Raw genomic sequence first — 25,111 nt, 5'->3', positions numbered from 1 at the left:
CTGTAATACACATAGCATTACATGTTTCCATTCTGTGCAATCCAAATGTAGTCATCTAAAACAGAAGTTATGGACCTTCATCTTCTTCTTATAATTATTATTTATGGGAGCCTTTTCATAAAACAATTCTGAGACCCCTGAAAACTGAACAAAATTCAAATCGTAAAAAAGAACGAAAATCAAATGTACTGCAGTGAAAGTAACATTTTATTGTACATGGTCCGTACAAACCACGAAATATTTTGGTAAATTAAATATAATAAATGTGTTGTCTTACTAAAGTTTCCACAATTTTCTGAGGAGCTAGTGATTTGCTTCTGTATATTTCTCCCCACTTGAAAATTGTGCAGTTATTATTATTATTATTATTATTATTATTATTATTATTATTATTATTATTATTATTAGATTTTAATAACCGTATCTGTAACACAGAATCCTTGTCTTAACAATTCCGATTAAAAAAAAAATATTAAACACGCATATTATGCCAGAAATCTTAAAAATGTGACGTTTCTGTAGCCTTCCACATTGCAAAGTTTCAAAGAAAACAAAACCGTACTACATTATCAAAGTGGAAATTGCAAAGCAATGCACAGAAATGGCTGCTCGTTGCACGGAATCGTCTCGCATTTACAGCACACCTGCTGGTGACGTCACAATAGTCACCTGGAGGTTGCTGCTCGGCTGTGGGGAGGACGGAGAAGGGCGGGGCGATGCGGTTGTACTTTCTTTGATGTGTTTAATCAACAATGCACACCCCGTGTCACAAATGCGGAACATATTGGATTATGTCTGTACAGTCCGGAGTTTATCTTCGTTTGATTTTTAAATATACATATTATCAGCATATACATAAATATACATATTATCAGCATATGTTTGAACGTATAAAAAACAGCGTGTAAGGTGTTTTTTTACGATGGAAATCGCCTGAAGAGCCTGCACAAAAACTGGTTATTTGTCTTCATTGTAATTTTAAAGGACGGTTCTAATTTTAAATAACTACATCATCTGCATTTTGTTTTAATTATTTATGTATCTGTTGCAGTTAAATTTCGACAGGTTTTAAACACAAACCCGTGCAGTCGTTGACAATACTTCCCATTAACAGCTGAAGAGCAGAGGCATTGCACTTAACCCGGAGTCCTTCCTGCCCGGGATATACTGCCGTGGCTGCAAAACAAGCACTGAGCACTTTGCGGGGAGCAGAGAAGAGCAGAACAAAACCGTACCGAACCACGAAATACAGACCAGCATGCGTGCCGTTTGAATTGAAGACGCAAGTCCAGCAACCAGAACCGATTGCACTGTGCGTGTGATCCGTAGACTACCCCAGCGCGTATAAATGGAGATGTCGAGAGGATTTGCTTGTCATTTTTCTTTGTTGCTATGTGTCGTGTCTATTTACTACACGCTAGCTTTGAATCCCGAACCGAGGATCACCATCACATATGAAGGTACGCTTACCCATTTAAAAATATAATTAGAATAAGTAAATAATGAGAACAAAAACTAAGCACGATTAGCAAGCACTTTTACGTATCCCATTCCAGGTTTTAATACTAGCTTGATGATGATGATTATTATTATTATTATTATTATTATTATTATTATTATTATTATTATTATTATTATTTATTTATTTCTTAGCAGACGCCCTTATCCAGGGCGACTTACAATCGTAAGCAAATACATTTCAAGTGTTACAATACAAGTAATACAATAAGAGCAAGAAATACAATAACTTTTGTTCAAGCAAAGTACAAGTGTGACAAACCAAAATTCAATAATACAGTGTGTCTCTGTTACAAGCTCATGTGCGTTATTAAACTCGCAGTGAAACCAGGATTAAACTGCTATGCGATGAGAGTCTTTTCCATACTGTGAAGTAATACCAAACTGTATATAAACAGGCCGATCCTGTCTGTTCCGTACCCGTTTACTAGTAGTTGCTCGGTGTTGGCGATTTTTTTTTTTTTTTAAAGGTCTCGAATGTGGTTTTAAACGCCCTAAAAACTGCCCGTTTCGAAGGTTGTGCACATTTACATACCCAGGTCTGCCTACTACTACACTTCCCTGATCCCGAATTAGAGGTGTTATTTCACGGTGCATCAGTATGTTCTTATTACAGTGAATATTATTTATTTCTTAGCAGACGCCCTTACCCAGGGCGATTTGCAGTTGTATACAAAAAATACAGATCAAGAATTACAGTACAATCTGCCGTTGTGTGTAAATTCTTGTCCGCAATTAGTCAGAATGGTTTTATTATTATTATTTTTTGTACAACTCTAGGGCTTCAGACATCCCGCTTTCTGATCCCAAAGTCTGTGCCAGTTACTAGGAGTCCAAGTCAGTCTCTTATCTGATAAAGCTCTCAAGTCTAACTTTTACACTTCAGCTGCGTTGAGGCTCAAAAATCAGTCTGAAATGAAGGATCTGATTTTGTAAAGGACTAATCCCGGGCAGGGTTAGAAAGTCACGCTGCATGCTGTCCTGGATATCAGACCTTGAATCCAGTTCAGTGTGTTAGCGTGTCACACACACACACACAGTACTGTCTGCACCCTGTGGGTATTGGTTTCCATGTGCAGTAAGTGATCATTCGGAGAAGTTTATTTGTGCAGTTTTTATCTTGCTTCCCCATATAATATACATTTATCAATAATTACCCTGGTTTGTCATGTATTGTTTTTCAATAAGCTTTACCATTTCGCTCTATGCTTGAAAACCCTGCCTACTGCTTCCCTGAGAAACCAGTTGGACAGTAACATGAAGCAACATGTGTCGCTTCACATGGCTCACACAACACTGAGTGTAAACACAGGCTTTCCAGAGGGAGGCGCGTCCAGTCAGGGCCATTCCACGACAGGTTAGTCAGGGCCATTCCACGCCAGGTTAGTCAGGGCCATTCCACGACAGGTCAGTCAGGGCCATTCCACGCCAGGTTAGTCAGGGCCATTCCACGCCAGGTTAGTCAGGGCCATTCCACGACAGGTCAGTCAGGGCCATTCCACGCCAGGTCAGTCAGGGCCATTCCACGCCAGGTCAGTCAGGGCCATTCCACGCCAGGTTAGTCAGGGCCATTCCACGACAGGTCAGTCAGGGCCATTCCACGACAGGTCAGTCAGGGCCATTCCACGACAGGTCAGTCAGGGCCATTCCACGCCAGGTCAGTCAGGGCCATTCCACGCCAGGTTAGTCAGGGCCATTCCACGCCAGGTTAGTCAGGGCCATTCCACGCCAGGTTTAACTGGTCCAATTATATCATGAACTCCTTCAGGGTCTGGATGAAGGCTTAATTGGTTCAGTTAAAGAATTTAGAACCGGGCTGGCAAAGACCAGGAGCCGAAGGGTCTACTTTGGCCACTCCTGCTGTAGAGGAATTGACCAACTGACTGCATCCATCCATCCATCCATCCATCCATCCATCCATCCATCCATGCTTTCCACCTTGGGTTGTAAAGTGTCTGCATCTTGGCCATTGCAGGGTTAGAAAGTTGCACAAGCCCTGCACCCGGTCCTGGGTTTCAGAAATGTCTTCTGTTGGGTATATTGTTTTAGTTGAACTAATAATTTGCTTAATTAAACCTTTTTTTATTTCTCAGCGCCTAAAAAGTTCAAGTTACTTCTAAAATGTTAAAGCTAACTTGAAATCTGCAACCATTTAAAAGCTGAAAACAAGTAAAAAGGTCTAATTAAGCAAGTTATTATTTCAATAAGGGTCTAGTTCAGTAATTGAGAGCTCAGTTGGGATGAAAACCAGGAGATGCACAGGGTCCACAGGACCAGGGTTGGGAAGCCCTGACTTGGACTGTTTGGGAGAACACAGGGTTCTGGGAGAACAAGCCTGGAATTGAATACCTGGCTAAGCCATGCCAGGGTTTACTGTGTGCTCAGTTAGACACTCCTGGGCGTTGTTCCTATTATAATTATCTAATTAAAGGACTTGTTCCTTGTGCAGCTAATTAAAAAACAAACTCCTGATCGATTCAGCCAAGTGTAAAGCCCAATATATTCAACCAGATTAGTGACTGATAATGCTGCAGATTTCACAGCACACATGAGAGCCAAGAGCATGTGCTGGGCGCAGCAGTCTAATCCTTTTTTAAACCTCTTGAGGAAGTTGGCTTTGGAACAAACTGGTGCCCTATGCTACTGCTGGCACCGTGACACTGCTACCCAGATGGCACACTGGTGCTGGCCTAGTACCAGCCCAGTTATGGCTGTGATACTGGCCCAGTGATGGCTGCCGGAACCAGCCCAATGTCAAATTGTATTACGGGCCTGAAACTGCCCAATGGAACCGGCGTGGACACGGTCCAATGGAAGTGGCCCGGAGCCGGTCCAGCAGAGCCGGCCTGGAGCCGGTCCAACAGAGACGGCCGCGGAACCGGAGCCCAACCAGTGTAGCTTTGAATTCTAAATGTCAAGCCAAAAAGAAATAGGATCTAGCCAGGGCATGGTGACGCCAGATTTGGTTCAGAAAAACCACCTGCATAAACTATCAATCTAAAAATCGAATAAATCAATTTTCTTTGTTTTGAACCTCTACAAACCAAGAACTCAATGTGTAAATTGATGAAATATTCTAGCTCCACGGACAGTCACTTTTGACAGCCTTTTTTTGTGTAGAATTTCATGTATCTGAAGGGCCTTTTGCTTGCATGCAAGAAATTCACCCATAAGACACAAGTTAACGGAAAAAGAATATTATTTATTTACATTAATGGACATAAAACCACTGAAAAAGGAAACTTAATGAAAAACAAAAAAAAATAGAAAACTTATTTTGTATTTACAATCATATACAATGGAGTAAGAGCACCAGAAAAATGTCTATATTTACAGTCCTACATGAGAAGCAAGTTCATTTCTTCTTGAAATAGCTTCTGATCAGCTAGAGCCTATCTGCTGTTGCATTTCTCTAGGGGGGGGGGGGTGCTGCTCGACGTTCTCCGTGGAACTCTAACACAGAAGCAGGAGCATCAGTTTTATACCAGAATTAAAGCTATTTAAAGAGGTCGTTTTTCTCTTTCTGCAGGCTTTGTGCTAAACCCTCCTTCCCCCACCAGACAGGGTATGATCGCAATCGCAGGACTTTGAGGAGCCTTTTGTTTCCTGAGTGTCTATTCAAAGTGTTCGATCGTTATCACCAGGCAAAGCTAGACAAATTAGATTAGATTTAATTCAGTTTAGTTTTCTGTTAAAATGTATAATATCCACGACATTTGCAATATATTTGTGATGACAGACTATGTGATCCACACTGCGAACTCAAATACATTTTCCAAACCTTTGTGTAGGAGGATAAAAACTCACCAAGCGTTTTTGCAATCAGTTATGTACCCTGAACGAGAAAGAAATAAAGATTATCAGAACCTGTAATTTAAAAGTAATTATTTACGTATATATTTCAGGAAATTTAAACTTGCATAAATATTTTTTGAGAGTACAACTTATCTGAACAGCAGTCTGTAGCAGTCTGAGGGGGATGTGATAGCTGTTTCTCATCACGAGCATATTATATTTTGAAATGATAAGCATCAAACACCAGCTCCCCAAGTGACAGAAATGCCAACAGCATGTGCTATAATAATAATGATAATAATAATACTACATACATATTTATTATTTAAATATTTCAAAGTCCGTGACCATATAGCTATTATTATTATTATTATTATTATTATTATTATTATTATTATTATAAGCTACAGTCACAGACTTAAAAAATAGCATTGAACACAGATCCCCTTTTACCAGCAGATGCTTTGCCAGAACGGGCCGATACTGCTGAGTATATTGTTCTTGAATTATGGTAACGACTGCGTCCCAGTACTGACCCAATGAAGGGTCACAAACAGTGATGCAGAGGAGCCGACACTGGGGATGAAATGCCAGTTCTGGCCCGATGTCGCTGGCTGTCTGGGTTCACGAATCTCTCTGCTATATTGGTCAGTCACTAGCTAAGTAATTGAAAATGAAAGGTTGTGTTGTTAAGCAAAACAGAACTGTGTTTGTTGTGGTGTATGAGGAAGGGGGTTGAGAAGGAACTGAGATACTGCTAGTTCAGGTATTATGGTTGTGTTTAGCTTGGAACAATTTATGCACAGATAGGATTTTGCAGCCACGTAGCCCGCTGTCCATGTGGCATCTTCTCTGTGGGAAGTGTCTGAGACGGGCCAAGGACAGGCTTGACATTGGGAATGAACTGCTCCTCCCACTCCACCACCCTGGACAGAAGCATTGCAGGGATAGAAACAAGACACAGTGTTGAGGTAACAAGCTCAGGTATGTCTTATTACTCATAGTGAAACCAGGAATGGGAGTCTTTTTGTCATCCCTGGATTGCCTCCAGGACAGACACACACTGGTGGAGCACTCTGTGTGTTTATACTGTACGTGCTGCACCTACTTTTTGTTATTAAAGGCAACCTCACAAGTGCCAAAATAAACAGCCAAGTAATTTGTATTGTTTTCTTTTGCTGATCAGCTGATTGTGCCAAGAGCGTTGATAGGAGTTCTGTCTGCAAACAATAAGTCTGGTAGTGCACCCCAGATATACCCGTGCATTCATAATGAGAGTCACAAGACCTCAGATATACCCGTGCATTCATAATGAGAGTCACAAGACCTCAGATATACCTGTGCATTCATAATGAGTCACAATACCTCAGATATACCTGTGCATTCATAATGAGTCACAAGACCCCAGATATACCCGTGCATTCATAATGAGAGTCACAAGACCTCAGATATACCCGTGCATTCATAATAAGAGTCGCAAGACCTCAGATATACCTGTGCATTCATAATGAGAGTCGCAAGACCTCAGATATACCCGTGCATTCATAATGAGTCACAAGACCTCAGATATACCCGTGCATTCATAATGAGAGTCACAAGACTTCAGATATACCTGTGCATTCATAATGAGAGTCACAATACCTCAGATATACCTGTGCATTCATAATGAGAGTCGCAAGACCTCAGATATACCCGTGCATTCATAATGTGAGTCACAAGACTTCAGATATACCCGTGCATTCATAATGAGAGTCACAAGACCTCAGATATACCCGTGCATTCATAATGAGAGTCACAATACCTCAGATATACCTGTGCATTCATAATGAGAGTCGCAAGACCTCAGATATACCCGTGCATTCATAATGAGAGTCACAAGACTTCAGATATACCCGTGCATTCATAATGTGAGTCACAAGACCTCAGATATACCTGTGCATTCATAATGAGAGTCACAAGACCTCAGATATACCCGTGCATTCATAATGTGAGTCACAAGACCTCAGATATACCCGTGCATTCATAATGAGAGTCACAAGACCTCAGATATACCCGTGCATTCATAATGAGAGTCACAAGACCTCAGATATACCCGTGCATTCATAATGAGAGTCACAAGACCTCAGATATACCCGTGCATTCATAATGAGAGTCACAAGACCTCAGATATACCCGTGCATTCATAATGAGAGTCACAAGACCTCAGATATACCCGTGCATTCATAATGAGAGTCACAAGACCTCAGATATACCCGTGCATTCATAATGTGAGTCACAAGACCTCAGATATACCCGTGCATTCATAATGAGAGTCACAAGACCTCAGATATACCTGTGCATTCATAATGAGAGTCACAAGACCTCAGATATACCCGTGCATTCATAATGAGAGTCACAAGACCTCAGATATACCCGTGCATTCATAATGAGAGTCACAAGACCTCAGATATACCCGTGCATTCATAATGAGAGTCACAAGACCTCAGATATACCCGTGCATTCATAATGAGAGTCACAAGACCTCAGATATACCCGTGCATTCATAATGAGAGTCACAAGACCTCAGATATACCCGTGCATTCATAATGAGAGTCACAAGACCTCAGATATACCCGTGCATTCATAATGAGAGTCACAAGACCTCAGATATACCCGTGCATTCATAATGAGAGTCACAAGACCTCAGATATACCCGTGCATTCATAATGAAAGGAGAGTAACAAGAGCAACAGGCTTCTGTTAAACTTGGTCAGGAGATATTTTAGAATATATTCCATTTAGACAGTATGTGGTAGTGTATGAAGGAAGCTGTCCACCTGTCGGCATGTCTTTACCCATGATCTACTGTCAATGTTACCGATGGCTCTGCTTTTGTGTTTCCAGCCATGCTGGGGGAGTCAATGTCAATGGCATGCTGTTTATGTGACATGTTGATAAAGTACTTTAATTCAAGTGCACCAGCAACTCCAGCAACGTCTTTAATTTGCCATAGCATGCATACTGTACACACTGTCCCAGATACAGCAGGGAATAAGTACCAATACAATGTAAACCACAGACAAGGACAATTAAAACAGCTGTAATGTTGATGTACAAGGTAAGCAGTTTAGTGCAGTCAGTACAAGCACATCTGCGCCACTAAAACAAACCAAGTAATTGACATTGAATATCGAGACGAGCTGAATGGGCCGTGGCTCTTCTGATGTATTGGTAGAACAGACAGTAATCCTGTGTTCAGTGTGGTCTTGAAGTTTTCATCGGAGTGCGAGGAGGCAGATTGTAGGCCTGGAAAATGCCTGGGCTGTGCAGCATCCTTGTCGCACAATGTTATTATTATTATTATTAGTTTATTTAGCAGGCGCCTTTATCCAAAGCGACTTACAGAGACTAGGGTGTGTGAACTATGCATCAGCTGCAGAGTCACTTACAACTACATCTCACCCAAAAGATGGAGCACAAGGAGGTTAAGTGACTTACTTAGGGTCACACAGTGAGTCAGTGGTTGAGGTGGGATTTGAACCGGAAACCTTCTGGTTACAAGCACTTTTCTTTAACCACTGGACCACACAGCCTCAATGTCTTGAGCACAGGCCTTGGGGAGGAACAAACAAGAAGGTTGTGGTGTGATAACTGAAAAACTAGAATTTGTTTTTAGTTTCGGAGCTTGCTGCATGCATGACGGAGGATGAGCTGAAAGAGAGTCTGTTGCATACAGATAGGTGAGAAGGTAAGCAGCAGGGATCAGGAGGCCTGTGTGTGTTTATATAGGATGCACAATAATGGGGAAGCTGGATGAATGGCAGTATGTGTTTTTGTTTGTTCAATTCACAATACAGAGCTACAGTACAAGCATGGGGGTGTGTCCTGTATTGGATTGTGTGATTGTTTACCTAGAGGACAAAGGTAGCAGTGTGTGTGTGTGTCTCTGCGTGTGTGTGTCTCTGTGTATGTGTGTCTCTCAATTCAATTCAATTCAATTCAATTCAATGGTGCTTTATTGGCATGACTTACAATAGCAGGTGTTGCCAAAGCAATTATACAATACAGACATGTATATATACAATGCATCATGAATACACACATATATATATATATATATATATATATATATATATATATATATATATATATATATATATATATATATATATAAACAAACTGATTTATAAAGTACAGTAAAAAAAAACATATCACTACTAACAATAAACATGTATCAGGACAATAAGTATTTACATAATACATACATGCCTACATACACAACAACTCTCTCTCTCTCTCTCTCTCTCTCTCTCTCTCTCTCTCTCTCTCTGTGTGTGTGTGTCAAATTCAAAGGTGCTTTATTGGCATGACTAACATCAGCAGTATTACCAAAGCAATTACAGTACATAACATGTGTAACAACATATCATACAAAAAAACCAAAACAAAAAACCACATTATCAGTATTGCTAAAGTTTTGCACAATGAGAGAGAATAAAAATAAAAGCATCTCTCTCTCTCTCTCTCTCTCTCTCTCTCTCTCTCTCTCTCTCTCTCTCTGTCTCTCTCTCTCTCTCTCTCTCTCTGTCTCTGTGCATGTGTTTGTGTCTGTGTGTGTGTGTCTCACTGTCTCTGTCTCTGTGTGTGTGTTTGTGTCTCTGTGTGTGTGTGTGTCTCTCTCTCTCTCTCTCTCTCTCTCTCTCTCTCTCCCTCTCTCTCTCTGTGTTCACGCGCATGGTCACACACCAGGAGAATGGCAGGGGTTTCCTGATATGGCCATTGTACCTGCTGTCAGTTTTCAACCCTAGGGCTACTCTACCTGTTTTCCACTGTAAGCATCAGCTCCACTCAATGTATATTGTGCTCTGCTTTGAACCAGTGAGCTAGCTTGTGTGGGGTGTAGATGATGACTGTACTGTAAAACTGTACAGTGTGCGTCCGTGGTTGGATCGATCTAACACTGAGAGCCAGGAAGCTTTCTTGCTGTGTTTGATAATGGAAATCAGATTTATGCTGTACTTTCAGAATGGTCCTTGGGGAGACCTGGGGGTTGATTTGATCAACATATATATCCCATTTTAGAACATTTTACAGCACTGGAGAATAACCTTAAACTGCATCAACCACCATTCTGCAGCCTTCCGAAGTACTCCTAAAAATAAGCAAAGGATGCAATCCATGTGGATTCTCTGGTACTGAGAAATGCTGTTTAAAAGAAATCCAGCTGTCTAATCCTGGCAGGGTATAGGCTGATCAATTCAACCCCTTTGTCGTGGAACCCTGTGCTTGAATAATGAAGCAGTGTCTCTGTGTTCAGCGCATCACAGGCTGTACAGCATTGTGCCTGTCGGTGTGTATGCATTTATAGCAATAGTGATCATTGACATCAGTGTGTCTTTGAATACACAATAGATCCAGAGGATCGCGTGTGTGTGGGTGTCTCCGTGTGTGTGCACTGTGGATTATGCAGTGGTGGTGGTGATGTACTGTGAGAGAACAGGCAGCTGTTGCATTGGATTATGCTGTAGAGCAGTGACGCTTTGTGGGAATTTGCAAAGCGAAGGGTTCATGGTGTTATAGGTTTGATCTCTGCTTCCCAGCCACTGTATTACATTTTTATTAAGTCTTTACTACAGAGGAAGGGGATTTGCTGGCACCGCAGTGCTCCGGCCACACGGCAGTGCTGGGAGAAACAAAGGGGTTCACAAGTCAATCAGGAAGGAAGAGCACCGCCCCTTTCCCCTGGTTCCGCTCCTGCTGATGTCACAGTGGCATTGCCAGAGCAGCGTGAGAAGAGGGAGCTGGAGCTGGGACTGTGAGGTCACACGGGGGACTGTTTACACATTGTGCATTTTGGTACAGGTGTGTTTATTTGATTAAAGGAGCAGGGAAGAGATTAGCAAGTGTTTATAAAACCACAGTCATCATTATTATTGTATCCCGTTGACTCTTTGTGTTTTGTTTTTCAGAGACAAGGGATTTTTTTTTTTCCAATATAGTTTTTTTTTTTCAGTAAAAAATAAGCTTTGTTTTAGAACAGAATTGAAGTAAAAGTTGCAACGAGAGAGGATGTCATTAAGCCCATTAGTGCTCCTCGGATTCCAAGCAGCTGATTGATCCCACAACTATGTCTTCTTGGTTACCAGCCTCAGGTGGCTCAGTATCCCATTCCATTCACTCAACACTGTTTCCATCTAAATTTCCATCTGTGTCCTCTGTGCTGCTCTTCAAAAAGACTATGTGAAGTCCTATTTGGGATTAAAATAAATAAACCCCAGTCTTCATTAACCATTCTTTCTTCTTGGTTAAACAGATTGTTCTCTCAACTTGTTATTATCTGGACAGGGAGTCTTGGCTATGGCTGCTGTACATGTCTCTGGTTTGAGAAGCAGTGATGTGTTGTAGGAACCTGGTCAAGACCCTGACCGCAGCTTTGAGAAGATGCACAGCTTGCTAGTTGGGTTTGTTCTGCGTCGTTCTACACCAAAAGCCACAGAGATTTAAAGCTACAGTACCTCTGCTGAGCATAGTGTGGTAATGATTATAGTGTTAATATCGTGTACCAGATCACAGGGCTGCTGGGACTGTGTCTAATGAAATGGCTGCTGAGAAGAATACAGCCCTTGTTTGTTCTCAAGGCCAGGCCAAGTTTAACCCTGAGCGGCCCGTCCCCTGAAACAAAAGTGAAGCTGTGTCTTTGATCAGAGCACTACAAAGAGTGCCTTGAATTCGGGGGATCGGTTAGCCAGTGATCTTCTTGTGGAGTATGATAAAAAGCCTTAATGACCCGATTTTGAAAAGTAAAAAAAAGAAAATGCCGAATGCCTGCTTGTTCTAGATTTGGATGACATCATCATTGCGAGATGGGTTATTTATGATTTCAAATTAAACAAAGGTTCAGATTCAGAGGCAGCTGCTGTCCAGACGGTGAGTGAGAAAAAAAGGGAGCAAGAGGCTCACGTGGAAGACCTAGTATATAAATGACCAGTCCGAGGGGGTGGGGGGGCAGGCCTGGGGGAGCTGGTAAAGGGAGCTGTACTCTGGGATCACAGGGGGGCAGGTCTGGGGTCGCTGGTAAAGGGAGCTGTACTCTGGGATCACAGAGGGGCAGGTCTGGGGGTGCTTGTCAAGGGAGCTGTACTCTGGGATCACAGAGGGGCAGGTCTGGGGGTGCTGGTAAAGGGAGCTGGTAAAGGGAGCTGTACTCTGGGATCACAGAGGGGCAGGTCTGGGGGTGCTTGTCAAGGGAGCTGTACTCTGGGATCACAGAGGGGCAGGTCTGGGGGTGCTGGTAAAGGGCGCTGGTAAAGGGAGCTGTACTCTGGGATCACAGGGGGGCAGGCCTGGTGGTGCTGGTAAAGGGAGCTGTACTCTGGGATCACAGGGGGGCAGGCCTGGTGGTGCTGGTAAAGGGAGCTGTACTCTGGGATCACAGAGGGGCAGGTCTGGGGGTGCTGGTAAAGGGCGCTGGTAAAGGGAGCTGTACTCTGGGATCACAGGGGGGCAGGCCTGGTGGTGCTGGTAAAGGGAGCTGTACTCTGGGATCACAGGGGGGCAGGCCTGGGGGTGCTGGTAAAGGGAGCTGTACTCTGGGATCACAGAGGGGCAGGTCTGGGGGTGCTGGTAAAGGGCGCTGGTAAAGGGAGCTGTACTCTGGGATCACAGGGGGGCAGGCCTGGTGGTGCTGGTAAAGGGAGCTGTACTCTGGGATCACAGGGGGGCAGGTCTGGGGTCGCTGGTAAAGGGAGCTGTACTCTGGGATCACAGAGGGGCAGGTCTGGGGGTGCTTGTCAAGGGAGCTGTACTCTGGGATCACAGAGGGGCAGGTCTGGGGGTGCTGGTAAAGGGAGCTGGTAAAGGGAGCTGTACTCTGGGATCACAGAGGGGCAGGTCTGGGGGTGCTTGTCAAGGGAGCTGTACTCTGGGATCACAGAGGGGCAGGTCTGGGGGTGCTGGTAAAGGGCGCTGGTAAAGGGAGCTGTACTCTGGGATCACAGGGGGGCAGGCCTGGTGGTGCTGGTAAAGGGAGCTGTACTCTGGGATCACAGGGGGGCAGGCCTGGTGGTGCTGGTAAAGGGAGCTGTACTCTGGGATCACAGAGGGGCACGTCTGGGGGTGCTGGTAAAGGGAGCTGTACTCTGGAATCACAGAGGGGCAGGCCTGGGGGAGCTGGTAAAGGGAGCTGTACTCTGGGATCAGGGGGCAGGTCTGGGGGAGCTGGTAAAGGGAGCTGGTAAAGGGAGCTGTACTCTGGGATCACGGGGGCAGGCCTGGGGGAGCTGGTAAAGGGAGTTGTACTCTGGGATCACAGGGGGGCAGGCCTGGGGGAGCTGGTAAAGGGAGTTGTACTCTGGGATCACAGGGGGGGCAGGTCTGGGGGCGATGGTAAAGGGAGCTGTACTCTGGGATCACAGGGGGGCAGGCCTGGGGGAGCTGGTAAAGGGAGCTGTACTCTGGGATCACAGGGGGGCAGGCCTGGGGGAGCTGGTAAAGGGAGCTGTACTCTGGGATCACAGGGGGGCAGGCCTGGGGGCGATGGTAAAGGGAGCTGTACTCTGGGATCACGGGGGGCAGGCCTGGGGGCGATGGTAAAGGGAGCTGTACTCTGGGATCACAGGGAGACAGACAAGGTGGTTGTGTTCGGCACACAGTAACTGCTGGGATCTAAGATATGACTGTTATTGTGGGTGACTTCACCAGCCATGTGGGTGTTACAAAGCCAGCTTGTGGCAGGAACGTCCAATACTATAGTAAGCTTTGAATTCTCCCCACAGCAAATACATTAATTATATCTACTCAATTGAAGGTAGTTCTGAAACCGCAGGACTGGGTGCAAGCAGAGCCATGCTGCTAGGGTTGGAGGAGATCGCCATTGCTTGTGTGAGGCCCCGACCACAGGCTGTTTGACTCAAGCCGGGCTGGTTTCACAAAGCAGTTCTAGGTAGCAGTCTGCTATATCAAATTCCCTTCTATAAAATATATATATATATATATATATATATATATATATATATATATATATATATATATATATATATATTAATGATGATCATTTAATCCTATGCATATTCCTGTGAATTTGACACATTTTTTAACCATGTTTTGCTTCTCAAAAATAGCCTGTTTTAATTTAAAGTACGGAATAGTGATGCATATTTAAAAAAAAAAGACATGACTACCTGTAAACAGCCGCAAACTGCCTCCATATGCGTAATTCAGGTTGTATCTTTGTAAATGCAGATTTATTTAATGTTTTATTTTTTCCTCAAATTGCGGGTGGGAAATTTGGGCAGCGTCTCAAATCCGAAGGAATCTGGTAGACATGCTGAGTGGATTTCTACTAAACTTTATTATTTTTTAAAACAAGTAAAAATAAGATAGCTTACTAGTGAGCAAGCAGGGCTGAGTGCTAGCAGGGCCTGCTTTGCTGTGGTAAGCGTACAAGTGACAAATATCAAATAGCTGCTGTTCAGACTGAGGGGTTGACGCCTGCGTGAGGGTCCGTGGTAGCTGGTTGGGCTGATGTGCCATTCCTGTTGAAATGATTGAAGAAACAGATTCTTAAGAGCTGAGATTTCAATCTACTCCACAGATCCTCCTCACTTAGGTGTCTGCGCCTGCTTGCAGTGGAGGAGATCTCGGTCTGAATAATCGAGTGATTTGGTCATGCAACTCCACAATGCAACCATGTGCTTTCGTGAGACTCTTACATGTCCCTCTGTGCCACTGTCAGGCTCTGATGTGAAATGCTACAGAAGCTGTTCTGTCAGATCAGCACCAGGTCAAATTGAAACTCTTACCACTGAGTTTCAGGACATTAACTGAAGTATGCTATTGAAATGATCAGGAGTTTGATGATAACTACGTTATTCCTTCGGACCCAAGCAAATGCAGGAGAAATTTGGACAAAGATTCTGAATGATTTTTATGGAGGAGGGACACTGACTTTGGTGCCAAAAAGGATGACATCACAATGATCTCTGGGTAAGATTGTTTGTTTGTTTCTCCTGACCAAGCAACGTGGAGGCTGGGAGTTCTGTTTGAGTGTGGAGTTCATCATCATAATTAAAACTGTATGACAGGGTAGCATCACGGCCCAGGCTGGCTTCCGGCAGGAATTGGACAAAAAGCTGCAGTTTAAGCACGTACACACATGTTTATTAAACACAAAAACAAGCAGGAACAAACAAAACATGGCACAAGGGCCAAAATAAAATATTTAAACAAAACAACAACGCACTTGTAGGCTGCCACACTGTATTACAGGTAATCTTCATATTCCGTGTGAACAACTCCTTTTTTGAAACCTGGGACTGGGTACTTCTGTTAAACTTCGTTAAGAATAGAATGATAAAGATTTCATTTTTTTTAGAACGTGTGCTGATAAAAACGTCAACATGAAGAGTCGTTTTGAAAAACCGCCTCCTGACAAACTTGCTTTTTTAGTTGACAAATATCCTGCGTGATACAGGTTCTGCACCGTGTCTATTCCGTTCATAGCAAGGCAACAATCTCCCTCTGGCCTGGTTGTGTTTCTCTGAGGCTTCGTCTCTATTTCAGTCCCAGTTCACCAGAGTGAGTGTGACCCACTGGCGTAATGTGTGGCTTCCTTCTATCCACTGCACATCATGATGGGGCGTGTGGATTTTTCCAGGGTTTATTTGTATTGTTGGTGTGCTGCGTTTGCATTAGGATGTTGTGCGTGCCCTGGCTGGGACCTGTGAATCACTGTTCACTACAGATTGAGTGTACCAGTAGTAAATGAATGATTAGTATTGGGGTGGGGGGGATAAATCTGGAGCAGGTCGCTGCTCCTGTTGAGGTTATGCTGTCATCACATTAAGAAATCAATGAGCAGAAATCCAGGGGGGAAGCTAAGTGTTATTTCATGCCTTGAGGGCCCCTGGATTAATGAAGTTATTTGGTGAGGCTTGTTGCAAGCCAGCTCTTATCTGTGTAGTCTGGACACCAATGCCCTAGGTATTCTCTCCGATAACCTCTTGCAGTCAAGGTTCATCCAGGATAGCGGTGTTGTGCTGACTGTGTTGTTGTGATGTTTAATACTGTCACAGCCTCGCTGCTGTCAACATGCAAGATTCTGGAGGGAAGTCCACAACTGCCCTGCAGAACTGTTTCTGATCGCTTTAAAGTCTGTTACTTATTGGCTGAGGAAAAGCGAGTTTTGTTGATGAAACCACCATCAGGTTCTATGATGAAATAGCCACAAAATAAAAAGAAAACTCAGCAGAACAAACGTCTATAAAAATGTGATATCCGGAACTGGTTTCAAACGTTCATCTTTCTTTGTCTGACTCTGCCCCAGCTGAGTCACGCCTCATATTGAAGCTTCTGTTTATTTATTACTGAACAGATTGTTCTTGTTTTCACTGAGGTAGGACCATCCCACAGGAAAGCGACACAAGACCTGCCCTGTACCTGAATGATTAATACTCTTGAAATAAATCAAATACTTAAAGGGCACCACCCTCTCCCATAGCCATTTCTGTTTTCTCCCTACCATGACTAACTTTAATATCCCCTTAATCCTTTCCTCTCATTCCTGTCCTCTGGCTTCTCCCTGCCACTGCAAATCTAACTGCTCGAACCTGATCTCCCTGCCTCTTCAGCCTCCACCCCCAATTCCCCGTGCTCTCTCTGGAATTGTCGCTGACAAAGCTGACTTCATCTCTGCCTTTCCCTCCCACCTCTCTCTTGATTTCCTAGCTCTCACTGAAACCTGGATCTCCCCTGATAACACAACCACTCCGGCCACCCTTTTCCTCTATGTCCTGTCCCACTCTCCTCACCCATCTGGACAGGGTGGGGGAACAGGACTTCTGCTCTCTCCCTCCCTGCTCTTATGTCCCCCCTCCTCTCTGTTAGCACCTTTGAGTTTCAAGCTGTTGAAATCACCTCTTGCCTCATCCTCTTCGTTCTTCTCTCCCGCCCTCCTGGACCCCTTACTCACTTTCTTGATGAGTTTGACTTCCTCTTCTCCTCCCTCCACCCCTGTTTTTCTATTAGGTGACTTCAACATCCACCTCTCCAACCATATCAACTCTGCTGGATTTCTTCCCCTTCTTCACTACTTTGCCTTCTCTCGCCTCGTCACTCCCCACTCACTCAGCGGGCTGTCAACTGGACCTCGTCTTCACCAGGGACTGCTTTCCCCCCGCCCTCTCGGTCACTCCTCTCGATATCTCTGATCACAACTTTATCTCCTTCTCTCTGTCGCTCCCATCCCTTCCTACTGCACCGACCCCCTCTGTCACCTTAAGGCCGAAACCTCTGTTCTCTCTCCCCCTCGGTCTCCTCTGCTGCTCTCTCACACCTCCCCTCTATCTACTCCTTCTTCCAACCCCCTGTAGACTCGGCTACCACCTCCCTCTCCTGTTTTGACTCCCTTTTCCCTCTCACCCCTCGACCTGCCTGCCTCTCCCCGCCCCAGCCCTGGCTCTCCCCGCCCCAGCCCTGGCTCTCCCCGCCCCAGCCCCGCCTCTCCCCGCCCCAGCCCCGCCTCTCCCTGCCCCAGCCCTGCCTCTCCCTGCCCCAGCCCTGGCTCTCCTCTGTGCTCCGCTCGGCTCATACCGATCTGCGCTCTGCTGAAAATAAATGGAAGAAAACCAATCTCCCTGCTGTGTTGGATCTCTATCACTCGCTCCTCTCTCCCTTCTCTTCTTCACTCACCTCTGCCAAACACTCCTGCTTCCACTCATCATTCAGTCTTCTACTAACAATCCCTGTAAACTTTTCTCTACCTTCTCTTCTCTCCTTCTTGTCCTCCAAAATCACTGACATCCTCAAACTCTTCAATACCTCTCCTCCTTCCCCACCCACCCCCTGTCCTCTGCTCACTCGCTCCCCATCACCCTCTGCAACCCCTACTCTTCTACTCTCCTTCTTGGACTCCGATCTTTGCTGCCTGCTTCAGAGCCATGTGCTCTGGACCCCTTCCCCACTCACCTCTTCCAGACTGTTGCCCCTGCTGTATTCCTTTCATTTGCTCTCTTCTCAATGCCTCTCTGGTATCTGGCTGTTTCCTCTTCAAACAGACCTGCATCACCCACTCCATCTCTATTCCTCTTAAATCCACCACCTTCTCTCCCTCCTTATCCACCAAGAACCTCGGTGTCACCCTCGACCCCTCCCTCTCCTACTCCTGGAACATCTCCACTCTGGCACGCTCCTGCCGCTTCTTCCTCAGCAACAAATGCAGAATTCGCCCCTTCCTCACTGATTACTCCACACAGCTCCTAGTTCAGGCCCTGGTACAGTCCCGCCTTGACTACTGCAACTCCCTCCTGGCCGGCCTCCCTGCCTCTGCTATCCGTCTGCTCCAGCTCATCCAAAACTCTGCTGCTCGCCTTGTCTTTTCCCTTCCTCGTTTCTCCCTCACTACATCACTGCTCCGCTCTCTGCACTGGCTCGCTATCGCTGCTCGCATCCGATTCAAAACTCTTGTACTCGCCTATTGCTGTCTTGACCTTTCTGCTCTCTCCTATCTCCAGACTATCATTTCTCCCTACACCCCCTCTCTGCCTCTCTGCTCCTCCACCACTGGCAGATTAGCTGTACCCCCCCCCCCCCCCCCACCCCCACCCCCTCCACTCCTTCTCCACCCTTACCCCTCACTAGTGGAACAACCTACCCACGGATATCAGGACTGCTCAGTCCCTGACCACCTTCCAGCGCCTCCTCAAGACACACCTGTTCAGACAGCATTTGTAAACCTCACAACTCTCGGCTATACTGGACTATATGGCACACAATTGTACCAGTACTTGCACTGAACTGCTCTATACCTTGCTTCTTCTCTTAATTACAACTACTTCCTTTATCTTGTATTTGATTTTACTCTTATAGGTATCCGTATTCACGTTTTTTGTAATTGATCTTTTTTGAAATCATTCTCATCGTATTTACAACGTGCTCTTAGTGGACTTTACTCATATAAGCAAATATTTTTACTATAAGTTTAACTGCTGTTAGTTGAACTCGGTCTTAAATGTAGTTATTTCCCGTGTTCTTTATTTAATGCCGCTCTCTGAATTGCCCTCCGTCTCTGGCTGTGCTTTTCCAGCCGGAGTGTTATGTCACACAGTCACCTTTTCTGCAATGGCGTGTGATTAATTCATGCTTGTGAAGAGGCAGAGCGTTCTGAGCCCCTGCTGCGCTCTGCAGGGTTTGCAGAGGAGGTCCGCCCAGGATTAAAGCTTAAGTGAGAGGAATGGAGCTCCAGCTGGAGGACTAGAAGAGCTGAGAGAGTGGTTAGAGCTGCACAAGTAGCAGCAATGCATTGTAATCCACCTTGGAACCATTTCAGACAAAGTGCTACCACAGGACACACCAAGTCAGCACAAAGTTCAGTTCACAGGTCGTTGATAGTTCAGAGTTTAAACGGTAGCCAGACTGCTTTTGATATGAAGACGGAACGTTTGATGGAATCTAAGGAACTTGCTTTTCACATTCTTATATTGGGGTGGTGAGTTTGAGAACCAACGCTAAACTCATAAGTTTTGTTACTGAAGTACATCCCTAAAATGTACTGAAAGCTCTCAGCACTCCTTATCTGTCGCAGGACTTCCTTTGTTTAAATGTCACTCAAATTAGAGTGTGCATTCGTGTTGGTTCATAGAACAGCTCTGTTAATAAGGAGGTTAATAAACAAGTGAAAAGAAAAGGCACAAGGCAGTCTGGTGACTCGCAGGCAGTGCATCACAGAGGCTGGAAGCACAGATCTGCTGTTTATTGGAGTGTTACACAATCAAGGGCCTCCATTTTTTAAGCTTTGCTTTTCAAACAAAAAAATGCAAAACTAATTGGGCCACTGTTGTATTGTTCGGCTTTCTTTTCCCTCTGCCAAGCTTCGGTAAATAATAATTATCTTTCGGGTAGAATGTTTGGAATTCTTGAGGGGGAAAAAGCTGTGTGTGTCTGTGTGCGTGTGTGTGCGTTGGAGGTTGCTCTGAACAATCTGGGCATTGAGAGTTAAAGCTAAGAGTGAAAGTCGATTGGGAGATTAGCAGGAGGGATTTTCCTCAATAATCTGTTCACATGGAAGTCTGAAGGGGAGGGGAAGGGGCACGGACACATAAACACAACACTGCCCATTACCCCCCCCCCCCCCCCTCCACATACCTTTAACCCTGGGGATCGTCTGCAGCCAGTCTGTGAGACCCAGGTCATGGCACCACTGTAACAGGGCAGAGGCTGGGCATGAACCTGTGCACCGCAAGTGAGCATCTTAACCGCTATGAAAAAGAGAAATGAACAAAATTAGTGGACGTTATCATAAAATAACAGGTAGATGCCTGTTAAAAAATTACAAAGTAGCTTGTCTTTAAACTAAGACAGTGGCCCTTAATGGGTTAATTTCAATTCTCTAAAGATAAGAGAGACAAACTGGGCTGCCATGGCGATGATTTATAGAACTGTCACCCTTGGCAACCGGTCTGTGCAGAATGAAGTGACATCATGCTTTATTAATGTATTCCAGGAACCTGCACTCTCTATCTGCTGTGTGAGTGTTGTGCTGTTTGGCGATTGGAGTAAACCTCTTGGTTTGGTTTTGTTGCAGCAGTAGCTGGTGCTGCTGCTGCTGCCTCTGCATGTTGTTAGGGTGGCCTCAGTTTGCTGCAGGTTATGTTTCTAATGACCGGTGCCTTCTGGTTTGTACAACATCTTGTTTAGCAACTATCTGTCTACAGCAGAGAGGAGAGAGTGCAGTGAAAAGTGTGGGTATGTCCTCTTGACAGCACTGGCAATGTAAGCGTGCAGGCGTTGCATATACCGCTTGATTTTCTCAGTAAGAGATGACGTGACTCTGGCTCAGTTACACTGCTGTGTTTAACAGCAGAGCATGCAGCACCTCACTTTAATCGTAGCTTCCTGCTTCTCTCCTTACACATGAGAGAAACAGGATGTTTGTTGGCACATGAACTGTTTGAGCATGTGGTTTCCAATTGCATTGTGAAACGGACTTCAGCTGACAAGCCTGTCATTGTTTCATCCAGAATTTTTTTTTTTTTTCAGTTTATCTCCCATTTCACTGTAGCTGCAATATAATGCCAGTATTTTAGTGGTACAACCCTGTCTCGATGTTGTATTTCTTGTCAGTCACAGTGCTAGATTCATCTCCAGCTCCCCAGGCTGAGCCATGCTCACTGCCAGGGGTACGCCCAGCACTAGCCCTGGATATTGAAAAAAATATCAAGGCTGAAAATATCTGTCAAAGCTCCAGCACTGCTGCATGCACTCACACTAGTGTCTGACACTGGGGCAGGGTCCCGGGAGTTTTAATTGGAGTGATCTCATGTCTAAAGGACTTGATACTTACTATCTTGATGACTGTCTGAGGAATGCTTGTCTACCGGCTTGCATTATCTCGGAACCCTGGCTGATCTCTCTCATAAGAACATAAGAAAGTTTACAAACGAGAGGAGGCCATTCGGCCCATCCTGCTCTTGCGTTGGGCCGATCTTGTGTAGTCTTCTTTGTTCAAGACTGAATAGATTCAATTCTTTTAGCCTGTCTGAATGAGACATCCCTTTTAAACCCGGGATAATTCTGGTTGCTCTTCTTTGCACTCTTTCTAGAGCAGCAATATCCTTTTTGTAACAAGGTGACCAGAACTGAACACAATACTCTAGATGAGGTCTTACTAATGCATTGTAAAGTTTTAATATTACTTCCCTTGATTTAAATTCAACACTTTTCACAATATATCCGAGCATCTTGTTGGCCTTTTTTATAGCTTCCCCTCATTGTCTAGATCAGTGCTTCCCTACCCTGCTGGTTTTTGTTCCAATGAGCTCTCAATTACTCTCCCGCCTAGACTACTGCAACTCCCTCCTGGCTGGCCTCCCTGCGTCCGCCACCCGTCCGCTCCAGCTCATCCAGAACTCTGCTGCCCGCCTGGTGTTCTCTCTGCCTCGCTTCGCCCACACTACTCCACTACTCCGCTCGCTCCACTGGCTCCCGATCACCGCTCGCATCCAGTTCAAGACTCTTGTACTAGCTTACAGATGCCTTGACCAGACTGCACCCAGCTACCTCCAGACCCTCATCTCTCCCTACACCCCCACTCGACCTCTCCGCTCCGCCTGCACTAGAAGACTAGCTCTACCTCCTCTACGCTCCCCTGCCTCCAGAGCCTGCTCCTTCTCCACCCTTGCTCCGCAGTGGTGGAATGACCTTCCTACAGATGTCAGGACTGCCCAGTCCCTGACCACATTCCGGCGCCTCCTTAAGACTCACCTCTTCAAAGAGCACCTGTAGAACTCCTCTGTTTGTATCCTGGGACACTATCACCCTTCATGTAAATGCGCTTTATTTTGCTCTTATCTGCCCCCTATTTTACTGCATTTAATCCTGTACTTCAGAATACTGTAATCTGCCAAGTGTTTAACCTGTAGTACTTTGTATTTAATCACAACTATCACTATTTAATCATATCCTGATGTAACTATCACTATTATCTGCTGTATTATTGAATTGTGGTTTGTCACACTTGTACTTTGCTTGAACAAAAGTTATTGTATTTCTTGCTCTTATTGTATTACTTGTATTGTAACACTTGAAATGTATTTGCTTACGATTGTAAGTCGCCCTGGATAAGGGCGTCTGCTAAGAAATAAATAATAATAATAATAATAATAATTACTTAATTGGACCCTTAATTTAAGTAATAATTTGTTTAAATTTGACTTTTTAAATCATGTAACATAAAAAGGTGGAGAATTCAAGTTCCTTATACAATTTTATCCTTAACTTGGAACCGCAACTGTTTAAAATAATTAAAAGGCGCTGATTAGGCTAATTATTAGTCAAATTAAGTAATTGCAAGCTCTGTTGGAACAAAAACCAGCAGAGTAGGGGGTCCTCCAGGACCAGGGTTAGGAACCACTGGTCTAGATGAAGATATTTTTGAGTCAACATAAACTCCTAGGTCTTTTTCATAGATTCCTTCTTCAATTTCATCTCCCATATGATATTTATAATGCACATTTTTATTGTCTGCGTGCAGTACCTTACACTTTTCTCTATTAAATGTCATTTGCCATGTGTCTGCCCAGTTCTGAATGCTGTCTAGATCATTTTGAAATGACCTTTGCTGCTGCAACAGTGTTTGCCACTCCTCCTATTTTTGTGTCGACTGCAAATTTAACAAGTTTGCTTACTATACCAGAATCTAAATCATGAATGTAGATTAGGAATAGCAGAGGACCTAATACCAATTCCTGTGGTACACCACTGGTTACCTCGCTCCATTTTGAAGTTTCTCTTCTAATCAGTACTTTCTGTTTTCTACCTGTTAACCACTCCCTAATCCATGTGCATGCATTTCCTTGAATCCCTACGGTGTTCAGTTTGAGATTTAATCTTTTATGCAGGACTTTGTCAAAAGCTTTCTGGAAATCTATAGTTTCCATAAGTTTACATATAATAGAAGTCAGGCTTATTGGTCTGCAGTTACCTGGTTCGGTTTTGTCTCCCTTTTTGTGGATCGGTATTACGTTTGCTATTTTCCAGTCTGTCGGTACAACCCCTGTGTCAAGAGACTGTTCCATGATCTTGGTTAGCGGTTTGTAAATAACTTCTTTCATTTCTTTGAATACTATTGGGAGGATCTCATCCGGCCCAGGGGATTTGTTTATTTTAAGAGCTCCTAGTCCCTTTAACACTTCTGTCTCTGTTATGCTAAAGTTATTTAAAACTGGGTAGGAACAGGTCGACATGTCGGGCATGTTGTCCTTGTCCTCCTTTGTAAAAATATGTTAAAAGTAATCATTTAATATATTTGCTATATTTTTTCTTTGTCTATGAGTTTGCCATTTGTATAGACATTTAACCTCCTCTTTGAATGTTCTCTTGCTGTTATAATATTGGAAAAATATTTTGGAATTGGTTTTAGCCCCCTTAGCAATATTGATTTCTCTCTCTCTCTCTTGGCCTTTCTAACTTCCTTTTTGACTTGTGTTTGCAGTTCCAAGTACTCTTTCTGTGTACTTTGTTTTTGGTCCCTTTTAAACGCTCTGTAAAGTGCCTTTTTTCGCTGAATTTTTTTTTTAATTGACCTATTAAACCATTTTGGCCATTTTGTTTTAGATTTAGATTGGTCTTCTTCTGGGATGTAATTGTTTTGCGCCTCTAGTACTACATTTTTAAAAACCAGCCATCCTTTTTCTGTGGATGTTTTCTCTATTTTACTCCAGTCTACTTCTGTTAGTCTCTGTTTCATACCTTCATAGTTTGCTTTTCTAAAATTGTAAACCTTAGCTTTAGTCATTACTTTTGGGGTTTTAAAAATCACTTCAAATGAGACCATGTTGTGGTCTGAGTTTGCCAATGGTTCTCTGACCTCTGTTTTAGTTATTCTCTCTCTCTCTCTCTCTCTCTCTCAGATCTGGACCCCAGGCTGGTGCAGCGATTCTCTCAGAGCGGAATCTCCAACTACAGTGTTCTCCTGCTGCACCCCAGCTCAGGGGCACTCTATGTTGGAGCCAAGGATGCCATCTTCTCCCTGCAGACCAAGACACTGACTGAGGAGCCCAGAGTGGTGAGGGAGCAGCATGCATCCACTCTTAGGAGCAGCCAGCTGGGTTTGCTAGATATGCATCAGTTTAAAGACAGAATTCTGCAAGGATGGGCTCCTCATAAAAATGTAGAGACTGTTTTTTTTGTTTTTTTAAGGACTTCTATTGGAAAGTAAAAAAAAAATAAAAATCTTCTAGCTCTCTAACTTTCTAAAACAATGGACTGAAAACTTGATTTAACTAAATAACAAGATCTTTAAAAAAAAAAAAGGCCTGAACAAAAC

The 25,111-nt window shown here is 44.2% G+C and overlaps 1 protein-coding gene across 1 annotated transcript in view; it reads left to right on the top strand.

The window, feature by feature from the left end:
• Positions 1–678: 678 nt before the first annotated feature.
• LOC117421109 (semaphorin-4F-like) overlaps positions 679–25,111 on the top strand; it is a 56,146-nt gene continuing 31,713 nt past the window's right edge. Inside the window, exons 1-2 of the mRNA XM_059034777.1 lie at positions 679–1,460; positions 24,696–24,850. Of these exons, the coding sequence (XP_058890760.1) occupies positions 1,349–1,460; positions 24,696–24,850 (267 nt within the window). The 5' untranslated portion in view covers positions 679–1,348. The remainder of the gene's footprint in view (positions 1,461–24,695; positions 24,851–25,111) is intronic.

This window comes from Acipenser ruthenus, chromosome 1 (assembly GCF_902713425.1).
Source record: "Acipenser ruthenus chromosome 1, fAciRut3.2 maternal haplotype, whole genome shotgun sequence".
Lineage (NCBI taxonomy): Eukaryota > Metazoa > Chordata > Actinopteri > Acipenseriformes > Acipenseridae > Acipenser > Acipenser ruthenus.
This window is presented reverse-complemented; position numbering and strand designations above follow the sequence as displayed.